The sequence below is a fragment of the Aquarana catesbeiana genome, linkage group LG07, assembly GCF_042186555.1.
Source record: "Aquarana catesbeiana isolate 2022-GZ linkage group LG07, ASM4218655v1, whole genome shotgun sequence".
NCBI lineage: Eukaryota > Metazoa > Chordata > Amphibia > Anura > Ranidae > Aquarana > Aquarana catesbeiana.
The window spans coordinates 99,338,411-99,361,005 of record NC_133330.1 but is presented as its reverse complement, the minus strand read 5'-3'; the positions used below and the strand labels follow the sequence as shown (position 1 = coordinate 99,361,005).

The following is a 22,595-nucleotide window of genomic DNA, read 5'->3' as shown; positions in this document are numbered from 1 at the left end:
GACGCACTACACTAACTTGTAGCTTTAGCTGAACACTGTGCACTACACTAACTTGTAGCTTTAGCTGAACACTGTTCAGAGGATGCACTACACTAACTTGTAGTTTTAGCTGAACACTGTGAGGAGGACGCACTACACTAACTTGTAGCTTTAGCTGAACACTGTGAGGAGGACGCACTACACTAACTTGTTGCTTTAGCTGAACACTGTGCAGAGGTCACACTAAACTAACATGTAGCTTTAGCTGAACACTGTGAGGAGGACGCACTACACTAACTGTAAATAGTCTAGCTGCCTGACTGTGGTACTAATAGGATCAAAAGAACATCAGCAATTTTCTTCAGGTAGCTGTAAATACTGTAATAACATAAGCCTGCTTGTCAGTAGGAAGATAACAGGAACGGATCTAGCTAAACTGAATACAGTGTATATTTATATATATATATATATACACAACACCTGGGATGCATGTATATATATATACACACAATACACTGTGGGTGCAGCTGACTGACTGTCCTGCCTAATCTATCCAACTTAAATCAAATGTCTCTCTCTCTGTCTATCTCTCTGTCAAGCCGGAACACAGTACACAGGGCCGCCGTGCAGGAGGCCTTATACAGTGTGGGGCGTGTTAACCCCCTGAGCCATAATTGGCCAAAGCCACCCTGGCTTTGGCCAATTACAGCTCTCTCTACAGACGGCGCTGTGATTGGCCAAGCATGCGGGTCATAGTGCATGCTTGGCCAATCATCAGCCAGCAATGCTCTGCGATGCCGCAGTGAATTATGGGCCGTGACGCGCCACACGAATTTGGCGTGAACGGCCCTTATCGTTTGCAATTCAGCGAACGATCGAACAGCCGATGTTCGAGTCGAACATGGGTTCGACTCGAACACGAAGCTCATCCCTAATAAGCATGTTTTCCACTTTTTATGAACTTTGTTTAGCTTTGGAATGTGGACAGGATTTCTCTTGCCACAGAGTCGCTACATATTGCACTATATTATGGAGCCTTGACATCCTCTATCAATCAATGTCCCCTAAAGATGTTGGCAGGGGTCTTGGTAATGATCTCATCACACATGCGCACTTGACTAAGCGGAAATTTTTTTATGTTACATGATGTCAGGGAGCTTGTGCCACAAGTGCTAATACCCATGTGGCAAGTTTTCATGCTCATGTGCAGGGTTGTGAGAAAAGAAGCCTAACCAGATGGGCAAGGACAAGACTGCACATGAGCATTGGCACATATGTGCACACTTGCACACCCACCGATTCTGGTGCCCCGTGGCCTTTTAAACCCAAGGTCTCCCTAGCCCCAGTTCTGATTCCGGTGTTCCTAAAACTCTGCTCCCTTGTTCCTGACCAAGCTACGTCTGATAAATCTCTTGTCTCACCCCTGCATGTTTAATCTGCTGCTCACTTGTTATTGACCACAGCTTGTACTTCTGACCACGATTCCGCCTTCTGACTTAATACCCTGCCACCAGCATGTTACCAACTCCTGCCTGTTACTAACCTTGAGCTTGATCTTGACCCTGCAACTGTTTGCATGGCTGCTGCTGCTGAACATAGCTTGTGACTGGTGTAGCAATAACTCACGGTGGAGCTGCTGATTTAAAGCGGGCTGTTACCTTCACCTTGTTACCTGTAATTTCACCAATACCGGGTCTAGGGTCCCCGTTGAGCGTACTATCAGACAATGTAGGCACCAGTCACTTGAGTACTTTTCCAGTGCTTTAATGGGAGATAACTGGAAGAAGTAGCAGGAAAGAGGTAGAAGAAGAGTTGCAGGGAAGTTCAAATACCTTTTCTTGGCGTAGCATCAAGGAATTTAAATCTTTAGGATGAATGTATCCTCAGCTTAGGATTAAATCTCTGCCCGCCCGGATAGGTCTCTCTCACTAACCTAGCAGCATGAACAAAATTCTCTGCCATAGACTTGAATGAAACAAACTACGATCTACGAACTACGATCCTCTGCCACAGGATGTAGTAGTTTTCGATGAACAGCAAACACAATACCAGAACCTTTAAGCCGACCCGGCAGTACTTGTGCGGTAGGGTAGTTTAGGATATGTCCTCCAATCGAGTCACCAGGCCCTTCTTAAGACCAGCCTTGCATGGTCTCTTAGAAGATGGGTCCTCCCCTGGATCTTCCCGATTGTCCGGCTTCTTCCCGCAGGACAGACAGCACAGGACCATCCCAGCGATAGCAGGACCCAGACAGGCTTCTGGGTCTACCTGCACGGCTGCAGCACTGCAACCCTCCAGGCCGGAGGGCTACGAGATAGAACTCACTGACACATACCTCTAGGCCAGGAGGGCCACGAGGCAAAAAGAATCCCCGGAACATGGCGTCTGTCCCATAAATACCCTCTCCCAGAATGCAACTCGGAGGACCACCTCCGCCGAGTTATCTCCGGGACAGAAGAGCACTCATACACTTCAGCTTATTGCTTTCCAACACTGACCTATGATGACAATGACACCCACAGGCACAATTTGGAACTGCACGCAACACAGCCAAGCTGGAACAGAGGCTAATCTAACATTAGATTGAATCTGAACTATGTACAAAACAGATGACCCACTAAATTTACCTATAAGCGGTAGATTGAAAAATCTACCAGCGCTACACTGGCATCTGCACTCTTCCACTTCCCTAGCAGTCCCTGTCTCCACTACCAGGGGTGCTTGGATGGGAATTGCACACGAGGCCACCCTCCTCATTTCGTGCTCCGTAGTCAGGTAAATGACATATGCTGTCATTCATCCAAGTATCTTGTGAGTAACTTTTAACTTAATAAAAGTAGTGTTCCTCTGTTCACCTTAATGCCACTTGGGGCCATGTTGTTGCCCTGATCGGTTAAGATCCCTTTTGGGATCCCCACTTGACTAAACACCTGGGCTAGCTCCTTGGCGATAGCCTTAGCCGAGGTGTTACGCAAGGGAATGGCCTCAGGATAGCGCGTCGCATAGTCCAGGATGACCAAAATATGCTGGTGACCCCGGGCAGACTTCACTACCGGCCCCACCAGGTCCATGCCAATACTCTCAAATGGAACCTCGATTATTGGTAGAGGAACAAGGGGACTGCGAAAATGTGGCAACGGTGCCGAAATTTGGCACCCGGGGCACGATTCACAGTACTCCCTGACATCTACATACAACCCGGGCCAGAAAAATCTCTGGGTGATTCTCTTCTTGGTCTTTTCGATACCAAGATGTCCCCCATTACATGACTATGGGCCAGGTCTAGCACCACCCTACAGAAGGGTTTGGGAACCAGTAGCTGTTCTACCATGTCCTCTCCCCGTTTTACCACCTGATACAGTAAATGGTTTTTAAGGACCATGTAGGGGAAAGACACCCCCCAATTAAGGTCCACCGGTTCCCCATCCATCATCTTAACGTTTTCTCTGGCTCTCATGAGGGTGGCATCTTGGAGTTGCTCGGTACAGAAATCCTCTCTCCTGACCCCTAGGTTAGGTACCACATTCTGGCTTCTCTCATTATCAGGGTCAGTGGTGTTCTCCTGTCCGTTACCCTCTGGCTGGGAGCTAGCGTCCAGGTCCTCCAGCTCCCCAGCCATGACAGGGAAAGGAAGAGGATCTCCAGCTTCCTTGATCCCACAAACAGCATCCCCTTCCTTTTGGCAAAAAGGGTCTGGTGAGAGTTCCTGTGCTTCCCCAGCAGGGGGTGCTGTACCTACCAGCCTCCATTTGCTTTCCCATAAATTCCAGAAATGGGAAAAATCTCTCCCCACTAAAGCTTCATGAAGCAGCAAAGGTACCACCCCCACTGAATGTGTTACGCTGCCCCAGGGGGTATCAACCTCAACCACCTTTGTCTGGTAGTCCCGAGTGTCCCCATGGATGAAAATTACCCCAATAGTACTGGGGTGTAGTTTTGTGGGGTTTACACAATCATTCCTGACTAGGATCACCACACTACCAGAGTCTAGCAGGGCTGTGAGTGGCTTCCCATCCACTGAAATAACACACATTTGTTTTTCAATGCGAGTCTGAAATGATGCAGTACATGCGATCTGTGCAAACAGAGATATGCGTCTTTTCATACAAGCATAATCGCATTGCAAAGGTTCATCATTTATAGGACAGTTTGCAGCAATATGCCCTAATTCATGGCAACTAAAACACCATATATGCTCTACCCCCATCCTCTTAACGGTCCCAAAGACCTTCCTGGCTTCTTTGGCCAGTCTCCAGGTCTAGGAGCCACAGTCTCATCAGCTGTAACAACAGTCTTATCTAACTTCCCCATGCTCTTGAACCCCAAAACAGTCTTACCAGAACGGCTGGGCGATCTTGTACCCCTAAACACACCGAAGTGGGGCATAGACAGTTTCACCAAGTCCTCAGTAGCAAAGTACCTCTCCACTAGGTCCACCAACTGGGTTGCAGTTTTGTGTTCCCCTATCCAACCCACTTCCTGAGAGCAGCAGGGAGCGCACGCAGGTTCCGGTCCATTACCACACGCTCTACGATCTGAGGGCCCGTCAAGGTCTCCAGCTGCAACCACTTCCTGGTGAGATGGATCAGGTCGAACATTTGAGACTGGGGTGGCTGGTTGCTGGAGTAGGTCCACTGATGCACGCACTGGGCCCGGACTGCCATAGTGACACCTAAGTGTGCAAGTGTCTCTGTCTTTGTCTCAAAGTCCTGGGCCTTATCCGGTTCCAAATCAAAATAGGACTTTTGAGGTTCTCCTGTCAGAAATGGGGCCAACAGACCCGCCCACTGTTCTTTTGGCCATCCTTCGCGGACAGCAACTCTCTCAAAAGTCGCAAGATATGCCTCAACATCATCGGCCAGTGTCATTTCCTGTAGGTGGTAGGAGGCACGTACCATCTTTGGTTCCACTGGCACAGGAGGTGCGGACCCCTTTTTCAGTTCCATTAGAGCCTCTGCAAACTGCTGGTTCATCTCCTGCTGGGCCGCCTGTTGTGCTGTAAGGACCCCCTGTTGTGCTGCAGCGCCCTCTGCGATTTGTCGGTGCATCTCTTGCTGGGCCACCTGTTGTGCTGCAGCGGCCTCTGCGACTTGGCGGTTGTTTTCCCGCTGAGCTGCATTGGCCTGTAGCAGGGTCTTTATCATTTCCTCCGTCTTCAGAAATTGCCCGCTGAATCCACCAAGTGTGGGGAGATTAGCTCGTGGGGATCACCTTTTCTCAGGATGAAGGTCAGCGTACAGGCAGTTTCTTTAAAATCTAGCGGGTTGCCAGCTTTATTTACAGGTGGTTTGCAAAGTCATAAAAAATAAACAAAACAGTAAAACAAATCCTTGCTGTCCGGCGCTAAACTAAACAGTACACTGCTCTCTATACGATGTGGGGCTGCTCCCCGACACCCACAAAACATGAGGTAAAGCAAACCTTTGTTTTCAGTCCAAACAAACAAGGCTCTCAAAGAATCCCTTCTGAGGCTCAGGCCAGAGCACTGCTGTGCTCTCTTCCTGGTCATTTAAAGTCCACCTGAGCATGGACTCAAGTGGACCACAAGTCCCGGACCGGAAACCAAGCCTGCCACAGAGGCTGGAAAAATCTGGGCCAGATTCCGGTTCTGTCTCTGACAATAGAACAAATGCAAGGTGAAATAAATCGATTATCGATGACCCCACCTCGCATACCGTCACAGGTGGCACACCAAAGAAAAGAGAAACCAGGAGCCAGGGATCAGAGAAGAGGAGGGTCGGGACCACTCTGTTCAGGTAAGTATAACATTTGTTCATTTACATTTGTTCAACTACTTTAAGTGAGACAAACAGGAGGACTGAGGGTTGGGACTTTAGATGAAGCACGCAGGTGTAGAAAATTTTAATTTATTGGAAATCAGTAATATGTTACATGAGGATAATCATGAGTATACATAGATAACCAATGCAATTCGTTCAATAGATATACAATTACAAATTGCCACTTAGTAATACAAATCACATAATACAAGAAATTATTTGGTCTGGTAAACCATATAATTAGGCTTAAAAACACGGCATATAATAGCTCTATGCATTTTGTGGATTCATCCACTCTTCAGGAGCATGCACGTGGATAAATGTATACTGTAGTATAGTAATAAAAAGAATATCTATGTGGTTTGACCCTGTCAAGGAAAAAAGATTAAGATTAAACCTTCTATGAGGAGGTGAGTTGCCATCTAGATAAAGGAAGGCCCGTAGACGTGGTGTATCCGGATTTTGCAAAAGCATTTGACACAGTTCCCCATAAACGTTTACTGTACAAAATAAGGTCCGTTGGCATGGACCATAGGGTGAGTACATGGATTTAAAAGTGGCTACAAGGGCGAGTTCAGAGGGTGGTGATAAATGGGGAGTGCTCGGAATGGTCAGAGGTGGGTAGTGGGGTCCCCCAGGGTTCTGTGCTGAGACCAATCCTGTTTAATTTGTTCAAAAACGACCTGGAGGATGGGGTTAACAGTTCAATCTCTGTATTTGCGAACGATACTAAGCTAAGCAGGGCAGTAACTTCTCCGCAGGATGTGGAAACCTTGCAAAAAGATCTAAACAAATTAATGGGGTGGGCAACTACATGGCAAATGAGGTTCAATGTAGAAAATTTTAAAATAATGCATTTGGGTGGCAAAAATAAGAATGCAATCTATACACTGGGGGAAGAACCTCTGGGGGAATCTAGGATGGAAAAGGACCCGGGGGTCCTATTAGATGATAGGTTCAGCAATGGCATGCAATGCCAAGCTGCTGCTAACAAAGCAAGCAGAATATCGACATGCATTAAAAAGGGGATTAATTCCAGAGATAAAACGATAATTCTCCCGCTCTACAAGACTCTGGTCCGGCCGCACCTAGAGTATGCTGTCCAGTTCTGGGTACCAGTCCTCAGGAAGGATGTACTGGAAATGGAGCGAGTACAAAAAAGGGCAACAAAGCTAATAAAGGGTCTGGAGGATATTAGTTATGAGGAAAGGTTGCGAGCATTGAACTTATTCTCTCTGGAGAAGGGACGCTTGAGAGGGGATATGATTTCAATTTACATATACTGTACTGGTGACCCCACAATAGGGATAAAACTTTTTCGCAGAAGAGAGTTTAATAAGACTCATGGCCACTCATTAAAATTAGAAGAAAAGAGGTTTAACCTTAAACTATGTAGAGGGTTCTTTACTATAAAGCAGCAAGGATGTGGAATTCCCTTCCACAGGCAGTGGTCTCAGCGGGGGCATTGATAGTTTCAAGAAACTTTTAGATAAGCACCTGAACGACCACAACATACAGGGATATACAATGCAATACTGACATATAATCACACAGTTAGGTTAAACTTGATGGACTTGTGTCTTTTTTCAACCTCACCTACTATGTAACTATGGGATAAATAGGAGGTAAAATTACCTAGGAAAAAAACCCCAAACCACTCTCAAAAGTACTTATGCAGCGTACACACGACCGGACTTTCCGGTAGAAAAGGTCCGACAGATTAATTCCGTCGGACATTCCGATCGTGTGTGGGCTTCATCGGACTTTTCCTTTCTAAAATTCTGACGGACCTAGAAAAAGAACATGTTTCAAATTTTTCCGACGGAATCAGTTCCTATCAGGAAAACCGCTCGTCTGTATGCTAGTCCGACGGACCAAAAACGACGCAAGGACAGCTATTAACTACTGGCTATTGAACTTACTTTTTCTAGTCCCATCGTACGTCATCGCATTCTAAACGATCGGACTTTGGTGTGATCGTGTATAGGCAAGTCCGTTTCAGCGGAACTCCGTCGGAACTCCGTCGGAATCTATTCTGACGGAAAGTCCGGTCGTGTATACGCTGCATTACATTCTATGTATCTATGCAGTAGGAGTGTACCAATATGAATCAGAGAACCCCTAGGGGTATCACTGGCGGGAGCTGAGGTGGTTAGGGTGGCCCAGGACTCAACAAGGATGATTTCCAAGAAAGGAAATTCCAAAAGATGAAAATAGTCATAAATGACTTTAAGTGCTGAAACCAAAAATAAAAAATACAAAAAAATATACTGGGAACTCATATATTGTGATATATTGGGTCATATATCCTATACTTGGTAAAGGATAGGGTAATGAGATGCTAATGAGTGTGTAGATAGAGTTCAGTTAGTGAGAGTAAGAGTGGAAGGTGATAAAATGGTGAAATACATGAAAAAATAGGAAACAGTGTCAGCAGAAAGATTGGATGAGATGAAACCCAAATGTGCCAAGTAAAATATTTCATGTATGTCACCATTTTATCACCTTCCATCTTAGCATCACATTACCCTATCCTTTACCAAGTATAGGATATATGACCCAATATATCACAATATATGAGTTCCCAGTATAATTTTTTATATTTTTTATTTTGGTTTCAGCACTTCATTTATGACATTTATGACTATTTTTATCTTTTGGAATTTCCTTTCTTAGAAATCATCCTTGTTAAGTCCCAGGCCGCCCTAACCACCTCAGCTCCCGCCAGTGATAACCCTAGGGGTTCTCTGATTCATGTTGGTACACTCCTACTGCATAGATATATAGAATGTAAGTACTTTTGAGAGTGGCTTAGGGGGGTCCCCCCTAGTTAATTTTACCTCCTATTTATCCCATCTTAAACTCTTTTCCTTAACAGGTTCAGACCATATAGATATTCTTTTTATTACTATAGTATTAATTTATCCATGTGCATGCTCCTGAAGAGTGGATGAATCCAAGAAATGCATAGAGCTATTATATGCCGTGTTTTTATGCCTAATTATATGGTTTACCTGACCAAATCATTACTTGTATTATACGATTTTTATTACTAAGTGGCAATTTGTAATTACTGTATGTATATCTACTGAATGAGTTGCGTTGGTTATCTATGTCTACTCATGATTACCCTCATGTAACATATTACTGATTTCCCATAAATTTAAATTTTCTACACCTGCATGCTTCATCTAAAGTCCCAACCCTCAGTCCTCCTGTTTGTCTCATTTAGATAGGGATGGAGGCAATTGACCTTACCAGGTCTCCGCCTCATTTAAAGTCCCAACGTTATCTTTTTCTTCACAACTACGTTAAGTGGATGACTTACATGAATCATTTCACAAGTTTAAAATATATTTCCACTTTTGCAACCAAATTAGGTGTAGCTATGACAGTATGGAGACAAAGACATTGCTTTTCATTTACTTTTCTCCCTCTTCTGAGATATTGATATCGTACTTCACAACCCTCATCTGGCCAGCAGGAGAACCAAGACAAGTGGACCTATAGACTTTAATTCAAAGCACCTGGAATCCTGGGAGGTATAGTCCAAGGCAGTGGCTATGTAATGTAAAACAACTGCCTCTATGGAGTACAGGTTCCAACAGGCTCTGTGCAGCAGGAGTAGCCTCAAGTTTTTTTTTTCATTTGGCCAAGAAAGCTTGCTCTTGGCGCCATGGGACCCTATACCTACAGATTGGTTTGTGCCATTTAGTGTGCGCAGGGGGGTGATCCAGTGTTCTCTAGAGCATGAGATACAGAGCGAGATAAGTGGAGATCCAGCAGCACCGCCGACTTGCTGACCTTGTGGGGTTGCCACCAAGAGAATGGAGTGTTTATTAGATTCCTCACTCCAGCTAATGAATTTTCTAAAACACCAAAACCAGACCAAAGGGGGCCCCTTTCATTGAAAGAGCCTATCGCCACCTCCAGGAGTCAGTGAGAGGGCCACTTGCCCATTTCTACACTGTTAGCAGTAATCAAGTTGCTGAGAGCAGGACACTTAGAGCACACAGCCCACATCTCTTTACAGAAATTCTGTCCCTTACTACCATTGATCCTTTATCAACTCTGAGCTGCAGTCATACTGCACTAACTATTCTAACTATGGACTTCACTGTGCGGGAAACTGTATTTCACCGTTTGCCATCTTACTGCATGCAGACTTACCAGAATTAACATAACTGCACCAATGCTCAATTAAAGGGTTTCAACTTTAGTGGGCAGAAGATCAACCTTAAGGACAGCCCCTTTCGTGCATTCTACACATTTCCCTCAATTCCTCACTTTACTTTTTGTTCTTTTATTATTTAGTCAGTTTAGGCCTAGCACCCCCGCCATTGGTGCACACTGGCAGTGTAGCTTCCATTTTGGTAGTTCAAACCTAATTTTTTCTCAAATTTGACTGTAAAAAGTGGAAGTATGCTTTAATAGGACCAGCATTTTATAATAATAATAAAGTGATTCTAAATGCAACTTTGTTCCTAAAATAAAAATAGGTTATACATATCTGCTCTGTGTGACGATAATGCACAGAGTGGCCGCTTACCTCCTCTTTGGCAGTCCCCCACCTGCGCTATCCACTCCTTCTTTCTACAAATGTCCCCTCAGCAAGCCGGGCGCCAAGGCAGCACCTGTGCATGTGAACTCCCAAGCTGGGCCGTGTAAGTCCATAGACACACACCACAGCAGCAAGCCACACCCCCGCTCCCTCCTTACAAGAGTGTGACTGACAGCAACCCTCCCACTGCTGCCTGTGTCTCCTGTGAATTCAGAAAGTGAAGAGAGCAGTGCTGCAGCTGGGGCAGCACTGGATTGGTATTGGTGTGGGGGGGGGGGGTGCAGGGAATGGGGTAACAGTTAGGGGGGTTACCCTAATGTAGATAATGCATTAAGGTAAAAAAAAACAGAACCACTTTAAGGAGTGCTGTGTTATGGGAAAACTCATAGGCTCCAGAGCACTAACATCTGCTTCATAGAGATCAGTTCCACTATTTGCCTTTTAAGCTATAGAAAGTGCTAAGAATTCAAACACTAAACACTGGCAGATTGATTGAGAAGTGCAGCACAGTGAATATGTTTGAGTTTACCCTTCCTTTATAAAAATACACCTAAGAGGTTCTAAAGTCAAATTAAATATTGAGTCTGTGTTTTTTACTTTATTATGAATTCGTTATAACCACTGCCAGGTTTCTATTGGGATTTTCCATCCAGTTCAATGTTTTTATCCATGTAAAAAACTGCTTAGATCCTAAAAACTAAATTGGAAGAGCTACGAAGAATAATGTACTCTCCAAAATAAATTATGTGACTTGATCGAGATAACTGGCAGAAGTGCTATTTTATTTCTTGAAGTATAAAAACTTTCATATTTCATATGAAGCAAAATGGTAAACAAAAAATCCATCAAATGGGAACCCGCCATGTACTTGACTATAATATACAGTATATACCAATATTTAATACTATAAGGTTCTAATGACATTACAGTATATAATTTGGATTTTTTTTATTACCTGTTAATTATTAGAGATTTTGATGTACATAATATTTTATATTCTAATATAAATTATTACAATTGATACAGATATATTTACATGGAATTCCTAATACTTGGATTTTCGCATATTTAATCACAGGGTCAGTGCTGGAATGGAGTTTGTTCTACCAACAGGTGAAACTGCTTATGACACTTACCCGACATGGCTTAAGTTCCACATGGGAATTAACCGCTATGAGCTATACCCTAGACAAGACCCTCTTATTCCTACCTTGCTGAAAGAGATGTCTACACATCGCATCCTAAATTCTGGTAATTATATTCCTTCTCATTCTTAGATCTTTGGTTTCTATCTCCTACTAACTGTTACATATGTATCAGAGATAATGATAGTTTTGTGTGGGTTAAAGGAAACTTGTCATGTTGGAAACTGCCATTGACAAGGCTGTCATTAAGAAATAAAAGGTAAGGGTCACTGTTTAAGTCAGTTGTCAAGACAGAGTTTGTAAGACTAAGAAAAATCTATGACTGAACCATATTTAGATTAATCTAGTATGCTGAGCAAAATGCCTATATTATTGAATAGTTGCTGCAGGAAGGTTTAGCTGTCAGGAGTTGTGGTGCACCAGTCCATTGTCAAGCACCGATAATTCAAATATGATCTGCATAAAAAAAGCATCAGAAAGAACCTTACGTGCAATATCATCATGTCAAGTATGCAACACAACTCTTTAATAAGTCAGGGCATTGTGGAACTAAATGTTAAAGCAAAGCTTCACCTAAAAGGGAAAGTTACACTTTAAGTCCTCCCCCTCTCCCCATCTCTGCCACATTTCGGAGGTAAGTTTTTTTGAGGGGTAATGGGGACAAAGTTTTGGCAGGTACCTGCTCCCACTTCTGCCTAAGCAATCGGAAGGGACTTTCTCCTCTTTCCCCCTCCCGCCTCACAGTCTTCTGGGACACGTCACAGGTCCCAGAAGACTGCAGGACCATTCACAAAGCGCATTGCGGCTCGCACAAGTGCAGTGGGTAGCTGGCTGTGAAGTGGCAAGCAGCACAGCCAGCTGGCCACAGTTAAGATGCCGGCGCGGGGAGCCCAAAGGTTAGTGAAGAACTAGCACGACTGAGGACGGAGCTGACTCCCTGGACAAGAAAGTGTCCTGTTATTAAAAGTCAGCAGCTACAGGAAAACAGCTTGGATACAAAGGCTAGGTATATTTGGAGATAAAAAAGAAGCCTTTGAAGTGTTGTCGATCTGGTAACCATTAGGGTGATCTTTTAAGTATGAGGAAATTTCAGGGTAGATTTGCAAAAAGCAAATGGGCAGTACTTTGCAAGGGAATTTTGCTCTACCTTAGTGAACGTGGTAAAAAATCACGTTGCAAAGAATACCCAATCACTAGCAAGGAAAATACATTTTAAAAAAGCACATAATTGTATGATGAAAGCTTGCAGATCTTCACCTCATTCACTAATCTAAGGGACAATGCCCTTGCAAACTGAACATTCTATTTACATTAAATAGATCAGCCTCGTTGCGTGGGTAGAGGAAAACATGACATCTACTTATTATCACCAAATCCTAATGTCTAAAGCCCAGTACATACATACCAAAAGTCATCCAGTTGAGCAGAAATGTGTATACCTAGCTTTAAGCTAATGTCCCACAGTCATTCAAGAGACTGAAAAGCAGGCATGCTTACTTGGACATTTAAAGCCAATATTAGGTAAACTGACACCGCTCTGCGTAAAAAAAAACAAAAACACAGAACTAATGCTTTTTTTTTATTTCAATATTTCTCCTCTAGTTCAAAAACATGGTGGGACGCAGCTTAAACTTCTCATGACTTTCCCAGACTATGGACAAGCTCTCTTCAAACCCATGAAGTGAGTACTGAAAAAATATGTATCAAATGTGTAGCAGAATTTCCAAAATTTGAAAGAAACAAAAACATCTGTGTTCTACATGGCAATCTACTCACCCACTCTAGTATTTCCAAATCAAACTGAAGTGATAATACATCTATTTTTATTTTTTTTTTAAACAGAAGGAATGTTTACAAGGTTAAACATCAGTTTACAGGTGAATAGCTGTAGATATTACAAGAGAACGATGTATTTCATCTAACAAGTAATGGCTTAAGCATCTTAAGAACATTAGGCAGATTCAACTAGTAAGGAACATAGGATATAAAAGCTTCCAACTCTTCTGGCAGGTGTGAGTACCAGAGGTGCGAGCTATGAGTAAGCATCGGTTGATGTGAAACGCGTTAGCAGTTGTCCTGCATTATCCACTTTTTATGTGACCTGTTTGTACATTTTTTTGCTACAATAAAAGTGCTTTTTTTCTTCACGGAAGTGCGGTCGTCCAGATTTCTCTTCCTTGGTTTCTATATAGGTGTGAGTGCCAGCAGCAGCACATCTAATACATTAATCTGCATGAGGAGGAATTCCAGTGTTGGTTCAGGTCAGCAGAGATAGGAGATTGGGGGGGGGGCAGGGGTCACAACACAGACTGCACCATAAGGTGTCTGGCCTCTACCCATGCAGACCATATTTTCTGAAACTTTTTTGGGCAGTTGCAGCCATATACGTCAGCTTATACAGTGGAAGAGTAGCATTCACCATTGTTCTCCATGTTGAAATCCTAGGCGGTTCAGGTGCCTTCCAGTTAATTAGTATGGTTTTCCTAGCATAGTAAGCAGTATAAAAAAATAAACAGTTTGGTGTGTGTTTTAGTGGGTATATTATCAGTTACTCCTAAGAGGAGAATCAGGGGATCAAGCTTAAGGGGTACCTTACTAATCAGGCTGGTGTCAGCAACCACCGCCTGCCAAAATGTCTGTATTAGCTGGCACGCCCATACCATATGGATATAGTTACCTATTCCCCCTCTTAATCTTGGACATAGGGCGTCAGGGGTGCGGTAAATAACTGATAGCCTTTGTGGCATATAATACACTCTGTGGAGAAATTTTAGCTTTATAAAGTGATCTTTGGCTACAGTCATTAGAGGGATGTATTGCTGGACGCTCTCAGACCAGTCCTCGTCTGTCAGGTTCGGTATGTAACGCTGCCAGGCAGAGATTGCCCTATTAGCCCCTGTATTACCTGCACAGGTAAGTATAAGATATATAGAGGATAGCGTCCTATCTATATTACAAGCGGTAAGGAGCCTTTCAACAGAGTGTGGAGCTAGGGTAATCGGATCTGGAAACTGTGCGCGAACTGCGTGCCGAAGTTGCAAGAACCTAAAGTACATCCATGGAGGGAGCAGGAATCTATTTTTCATTTCACTGAAAGAGAGCAGGCACCCTTCAGGCATTATATCCCGGAGGGCATAGGCGTAGCATAAGGGGTTGCAGGGGTCACAATCGCAACACCGCCCCTAGCTCCAGGGGGCCCCTGCAGCCTCCCTGTCATATTATCATATCCTCCACAAAGTCCAGCTCCGATCTGCCTTAGGGCCCCACAGCCACGCTCCAGTACTGGGCTTCCATTTTGCCTTCCACAGTCCACACCCCTCTGTTCTCATTGGCTGGGGAGAAGCTGTGAGCCATTTCCTGAATGGAGAGAAGCATGGAGTGAGAACAGCCCAGGATGGGGAAGTGACTGTGCTGTGTGCTGGCAACATGGAATGGTAACTGAGCTCAGTGAGTTAAGAGGAGGAGAGTGCCGTTCTGTAGCCACGATGGGACCGATGTCACTGGAGAGGTAAGACACCGCTCAGTGTCTCTGGTCACTAGCTGGGATTCTCTGTAACCCACACCTGGGGATGTCCGCTTACTCCACTTCCCTGACAACTAGGGAAAAAACACGCACCTCCGGGAGGTGACCTTTCCCTAACACCTGCCAACACTGACAGAGAAACCTTTAGAAATTGCTAGAACAAATCCCTTAACACCTCCTGAGGGGCCCCTGAGGGGCTGCAGGCTCCAGATTTCATGTCACATGTCTTTGCCCCCCCAGATCTAAGTTTCGCCCCCTCAAAAGCCCCCTGAACACCCCCCCACCCTGGATGCTACTGAGCTTCTTTCCCAGCACAGCACTCTATACTGCTCCTCCTCCGCAGGGCTGAAATCACATTCCTTTACGGCACAGCCAGTCAGCCATGATCTGCATAGGGTGTATTTGCCTACTGCAACTACATTGCCGCTCCGACCAGGGGATTTCACAGGTCAGAATGGCAATGTAAAAGCCAGATACACCCTGTGAAGGCTGATAGACTGTATGTAAAGGAATGTGATTTCAGCCCTGTGTATTGTGGGGGGGGGGAGCTGTTTACAGTGCTGGAATGGGAAAGGAGCTCTGCCAAATGACCTGCCAGGGGTCCCTGTTCTCTGATTCTCCAGCAGTGATCCCTGTCCTCTAATGTAAGGAGGAACTCTGGGAACTCTAAACTCTTAAGCCACTTTGAGTATCTTGGCGTGCGGTGGGTGTATTTGCACACACGGTGGAAGTGGTGGGTGGTAGTAGGGGGGCCTAGGTTAACTTTTGCTTCTTTTGTTTTTTTTTTGAAAGCCTAAAAACTTCACCCGGTGCCAAAAAAATGTGCACACACATAGAGAGTGAACCACAAAAAAGAGCAAATGGATACACAAATGTGCCTTTCCCTCAATCCCTCGGGGAGTTAGGCTCCAGAAGGGGACAAGGGTACCAAAAGGCCCGGCCCAAGAGGCAGGTGCTAAAAAAGCGTGTTCTATGGTGCAGTGACCGTGGTGTCTCAAATCAAAGTGACTTCCACTCACAGTGATTTTTTTGGCACCCCTAGACTGCCACTCCAGGGGCACATACTCCATAGGCTTTCAGGACCAACCCTGACCAACAACCCAGACCACAGCCGCCCCCCACTCCAGGCAGAAAGGCATGAAGTTCAGGGAGCTTGGTGAGAACCCTTTACCTTCAGGCTCCACCGTCAGTCCCATCACTCCTTCTTAATTACATTCGGGAAATACTAACCACTCCCCCCCTTCCCAAAGGAGGAGTAAGGGTTCTCTCCCGAATAACTGTCTGTAGCTAGAGCTACCACAATCTAGGCCAGAAGACCAGGGACCCGACCCTCCGGCCAGACCCAGATGCAGCACCCATCCTCACCAGGAGAACCCTTCCGGATGGTTCGGACTCAGCCCCGCTGACATCTCGGTGGGCGTCCAGACACCGGCACTGCCGAACCATCTTTCCAGGTCCAATTACACCATTGGATTTGCATGTGCCCTCCCTACACTCGAAAGTTGCAACAGCGCCTCCTCTGGAAACTGATAAGAACAGATACTACACTTGATCTTAGCCAAAAGGCCGCCTCTGCCGGAGGGACTTTACCCCGTATCGAGCCCAGATTTGCGGGTCAGGCACAGTCCTCAAATGGGCCAACCCTGGGTTACCCCATAGGGGAATATAGGGAGAGAAAGTCTGGGGCTGTGCCAGAGACATCTAAACCTGTCTCCACACCCCTAATGTGGTTTTCATAGGGGTGGTCGGGGGCCTTGGTACACCAAATTACTGAGTTCAGAGTAAGATCCTAATATTGCCGCCTCTAGGTTTACCAAGGGGTTGGACTGATCCTGTGTAAACCATCATCTCACTGAGACTAGGACAGCTGCCCAGTAATACTTCTTGAAGTTAGGTAGTGCCAAGCCGCCCTCCAATAGCGGGAGCTGGAGCGTGGACCTAGCTACTCTGGGGACTCAGCCCTGCCATACATAAGATCCAATAGCTAGGTCAAATGCATAGCTAGGTAAACGCATAGAGGAACTTAGGGAGAAAGGATATCTTTATTAAATTTACTCTGCCCACTGGTGTGAATGGCAGAGTCTTCCATGTATTGTATTTTTGAAGGAACCGTTGTAGAACCAGACGCACATTGGCCTCCACATAATCCAGCAGGTTTCTTTGGACATATATACCCAAGTATTTGAATTTGTCTACCCATTAGAGAGGAGCCGGTAGATTAGGGGGTGTGCTATCAGGTTTAAGGGGAACAGAACTGATTTGTCCCAGTTTATTTTTATTCCCGAGAACCTACCAAATAACTCAATGACCTTTAGGGCCACCGCCAGGGAGTGATGAGGGTCGTTAAGATATATGAGGGTATCTTCCGCGTACATCAATACCTTTTCTACTATCGGGGGCACTGATAAACCAGTGACTCTATGGGAAGACCAGAGCAGGGGCAGCCCTGTCTAGTGCCATGGCGGAGTGGGAATGATATAGTTATATAGTAGGTGAGGTTGAAAAAACACAAGTCCATCAAGTCCAACCTATGTGTGATTATATGTCAGTATTACATTGTATATCCCTGTATGTTGCGGTTGTTCAGGTGCTTCTCTTATAGTTTTTTTAGATTATCGATACTCCACCACCTGTGGAAGGGAATCTTTGCCGCTCTTACAGTAAAGAACCCTCTACGTAGTTTAAAGTGGATGTAAACCCGAAATTTTTTTTTTTTTTTATGTCATAATGTACAGTATAAGATTTCCTATCATTTGAGCCCAGTCTTGCCACACAGAGTTAATCCAGCTCTGAGCAATCCTTTTTTATTGTTCAGTGAGATAAATCTTGACAAACAGAGAAAAACTTTGACAAATCCTCCCCCTTTCTGTGAGTGACAGGTGATTTACATATCTTGTGCACTAGCCTAAGAGACATGCATTATTTTTTAATTCCCTCCCACTCCTTTCTTCAGCAGCTCTGCAAGGATCGGCTGTTCCACACCTCAGCATGATTTGGCATGCTGAAGTCATGTGGTTACTTTCCTGTCTTTTCACTGGATGTTAGAGATCATAGCAGAAGTTCAGTGTAAGAAATATACACAGGAGAAAATGCATATTGACAAGGGGAGTGTAGAGGTGGGCGGGGAGTCTATTGACATCATGACTCCACCCACGAGCTCCAGACAACAGACCCACCCACAGAATATGCAGTTTTTCGGCTCTCATAACAGACAGGGGGGAGACATTTGACAGGTAAAGATACATGCAGAAGGCATGTATATCCTTAAAGATAACCCCTATGGCAGTAGTTTAGAAAGGATGACATTGGGTTTACATCCACTTTAAGGTTAAACTTCTTTTCTTCTAATTTTATTGAGTGGCCACGTTTCTTGTTAAACTCCCTTCCACAAAAAAGTTCTATCCCTATTGTGGGGTCACCGGTACGGTATTTATAAATTGAAATCATATCCCCTCTCTTCTCCAGAAAGAATAAGTTCAGTGCTCGCAACCTTTCCTCATAACTAATACCCTCCAGACCCTTTATTAGCTTAGTTGCTCTTCTTTGTACTCGCTCCATTTCCAGTACATCCTTCCTGAGGACTGGTGCCCAGAACTGGACAGCATACTCCAGGTGCGGCCGGACCAGAGTCTTGTAGAGCGGGAGAATTATTGTTTTATCTCTGGAGTTGATCCCCTTTTTAATGCATGCCAATATTCTGTTTGCTTTGTTAGCAGCAGCTTGGCATTGCATGCCATTGCTGAGCCTATCATCTACTAGGACCCCCAGGTCCTTTTCCATCCTAGATTCCCCCAGAGGTTCTTCCCCCAGTGTATAGATTGCATTCATATTTTTGCCTCCCAAATGCATTATTTTACATTTTTCTACATTAAACCTCATTTGCCATGTAGTTGCCCACCCCATTAATTTGTTCAGATCTTTTTGCAAGGTTTCCACATCCTGCAGAGAAGTTATTGTCCTGCTTTGCTTAGTATCGTCCGCAAATACAGAGATTTAACTATTTACCCCATCCTCCAGGTCATTTATGAACAAAATTTAAAAAAATTACGTACAGCGCCGCGCTAGAAGTAAACTAAATTAGCAGCCAACACACCCGTAGACTCAGGATCAAAAATAACAACAAAAAATTCAAAGTGTGGCGCTATTTGCTCTGTGCTTAAATCACAACAATCCTAAACGGTAAGTGACAAAAAACATTACAGTGTGAAAGAGGAAGATGCCACGTGTGACAGTGACTGGTGAACAAAATTGTGATACATATGTGTGTTCAATTTCAAATAAACATCAAAGACAATATCAAATAAATGTCCATATCCCAATGGATGAAAATATGAAAAAAAAATATTATATTAAAAAGTCTATAATAGCAGTGCATAGGCAATGATGAACAGGTGTTTCCTTGTACGTGCAGAGAGGTTATTTAGACCCGGCAGCCTGGTAGATAAATGGACCATGGAAAACCAGAGGTGCACAGAAGGTTGAAAACAGTGCCAGGACCATCACCAGAAATTATGGAGGCTTACCAGAAGTAATGGCCTGAAATAGCATATGCCATACAGGTCAAAAAAGCTTGATGACCAACAGGTCTAGATGTGTTATCTGGTCAGATGTCATCATCACCCAAAACGAAGGGGGGGAGAAATGGTCAGCTAATGGCTTCCTCATTAGTAGATGTACCACCATAAACCAAGCGAAAGATTCGTGTAGCATGTGAGAGATGAAAACACTCACATAGTGTAATAACGTTTAAACTTGGATTTATTTAAAAAATTAGCAATAAAAACAAACTCACATTTTTTGAAGATAAGAATAGCATGTAAATCATATAGCGGCAGTCATGAGGGGTCCACCCGACATGTTTCAACTACAAAAGTCGTCTTCTGGGGTGTGGAACCCTCTCACCCCACCGCTCTATTTATAGACAGATAGATAATGACCCCCACTGGAAGTGTCCGAAACCGGAAGTGATTCAGATGACCTTATTTCCGGTTAGAGGGGCATATATTACAAGCTTAGTATTTTAAAGCCATTTGTTTTATAAAAACTAGACACTCAGGTCATGTGTTCTAATGTGAGACCTAAATAATAAAGTGATGAGGCAGATATAAGTTGGCAATGGTCCGGATGGTTTAATCCGTGACCAAGCCTCACTATCAGTGTCTCCATCCAATGAGTGAGAGCGCAACGACACCGTTGCGCTCCACACTCTGTAACAAGCCTCGTTTGAGCGCGATGACGTCACACGCGTGGCTGGGTAACGGCGGCGGTGCGCTCCAAGGCATCACCCAAGCCTCGCTATCGTATAACGCGATGATGTCACACATATAGCTGAGTAACGACGGCGGTGCGCTCAGAGGCGTCAACCAAGCCTCGTTATCAGTTAGTAATCCATCGCAACACAGGAAGTGGGGCCCGGCCTTCTAAAAAGGGGCGGAAAAGACATCAAGGTGTCATCAAGGGTGGAAAACGTAGTATTAAGATGTGTGAGAACTTAAATGTATTATAAGTACCTATAAAGGTCCAAAAAAAATCAAGATAATATGATACATGAGAATTTGAATATACTATAAGTACCTACAAAAATCTAAAAATTGGAACAAATTATAAAAATGCTGATTAGTATATAAGTGTGTGCTAAAAAAACGGGAACATTACTCCATAGTCTACAGTGTATAGGTTCGGACACCAGGCCTGCCAGACACTGCCAATAGGGGGCATGGGAGCAATCTAATGTACAACTATAGTGTCTAAATCAAATATACAGTATATACAGAAGGTAAAAAACATGCAGTCCCATAACAATGTATAAATATAAAAAATATGATAAAAAGACCATCGCTATCGGGCTAGCATGAATAGTAAATAGTGAAAAAAAGGAAGAGATCAAAATTAAATTTACGCCTGGTTAATAAAAGAATTGATGTCCCAATCGACATTAATACCTTGCGGAAAATGGGACCCCAATTCGTATATCCAGTATGTCTCCAGACGGGAGACACCCCTAAGAGTCGACCCCCCCCCGCCATGGGGCCATATATTTATCTATGATGAGAAACTGTGTGCTAGCAGGGTTTCTATCATGACATTCCCTATAGTGCCTAGGGACGGTATGTTTAGTACTACCTGCCTTAATAAGGTTAATATGCTCTGGAACACGTACCGTAAAGGATCTAATAGTACGGCCCACATATTGTTTGCCACAAGGGCACGTCAACAGGTATACAATCCCGGTAGTGGCACACGTGCAAAATTGCTTGATTGCATATGTGCGGCCAGTCACGGTAGAAGCAAACTCGTGACTCGCCCTTCTGCCGCAGGTATTATACTGGCAAACCAAACATTTTTTGCAAGGAAAAAAGCCAGTCCAATTGTGAAAAAAGGATGGTTTCTTTGGTGGATCAATAACGTTGGGTGCCAACTTGTTCCTGAGAGATGGAACGCCTCTAAAGACCACCTTAGGGCTGTCAGGTAGCAGTGGTCCCAATATTTTGTCTGTTTTTAAAACATCCCAATGATGTTCAAAGATCTTCTTGATATGTTTATGTTGCATAGAGAAGGACATTAGAAATGACCATTTGAATTCATCATTGGACTGTTTGGGTCTGTCCTGCAATAATATCTGGCGGTCTACACTGCAGGCATTCTCAATCTCTCTATCCAGGTCGGACAGGTTATAACCTTTTTCAACAAACCTGTCTTTAAGCATCCCAGCCTGAACCATATAAGTGTCTTGATCAGTACAATTTCTACGTAGCCGTAAAAATTGGCTCCTAGGGACTGATTTGATCCAAGAGCTGTGGTGACAACTATCGGTTGGTATGTAACCGTTTCTGTCGGTGGACTTAAAGTAAGTACTAAAACTAAATCCACCTTCCTTTCTATCAATGACCAAATCCAAAAAATGAACTGAAGTGGTGCTAGCCTCAAATGTCAGGGCGATACCCCTATCATTAGCATTCAAGGTGGCCATGAAATCAATCAAGTCATCATGGCCACCAGTCCACAGGAGGAGGACGTCGCCTATGTACCGGGCCCACAGCAGAAGATGTGGGTTATCCATGGCATAGACGACGTCCTCCTCCCACTTGGCCATGAACAAGTTAGCCAAGCTGGGAGCAAACTTGGCTCCCATTGCCACCCCCTTATGTTGGCGGTAGTAATTGCCATTGAACCAGAAATAATTGCGTTGAGTTGCAAACTCAATCAACTCCATAATGAAATTAATCTGAGGTGAAGCAAGGGAGACATCCCTATTAAGAAAACATTTTACCGCATCCACACCCTCACGGTGCGGAATGCAGGTGTATAGGGACGCCACGTCCGCAGTGGCCATAATGAGGTCACCAGAATAGGGAACATTTGATAATAATCTGATCACGTCCTTGGTATCCTTTAGATAGGACAGCATCTTACGTACAGATGGCTGAAGAAAAAAATCAATGTACTTCCCGATTCTAGAAGTGATCGAGTCGATGCCACTAATTATGGGTCGGCCTGGGGGGTGAAGGGGGTCTTTGTGAACTTTGGGTAAATAATACATAACTGGAATACGTGAGGCAAGGGGAACTAAAAATGATCTCTCCTTTTTATTTAAAATATAGGAATCG

General features: G+C 44.3%; 1 protein-coding gene across 3 annotated transcripts in view; it reads left to right on the top strand.

The window, feature by feature from the left end:
* The window catches only part of LOC141103200 (extracellular serine/threonine protein kinase FAM20C-like), a 351,969-nt gene that overhangs the window by 159,858 nt on the left and 169,516 nt on the right, over positions 1 to 22,595 (top strand). For all 3 annotated transcript variants that reach the window (XM_073592535.1, XM_073592534.1, XM_073592533.1), the window contains 2 exons: positions 11,399 to 11,571; positions 13,068 to 13,146. In XM_073592535.1, coding sequence (XP_073448636.1) covers positions 11,399 to 11,571; positions 13,068 to 13,146 — 252 coding nt within the window. The remainder of the gene's footprint in view (positions 1 to 11,398; positions 11,572 to 13,067; positions 13,147 to 22,595) is intronic.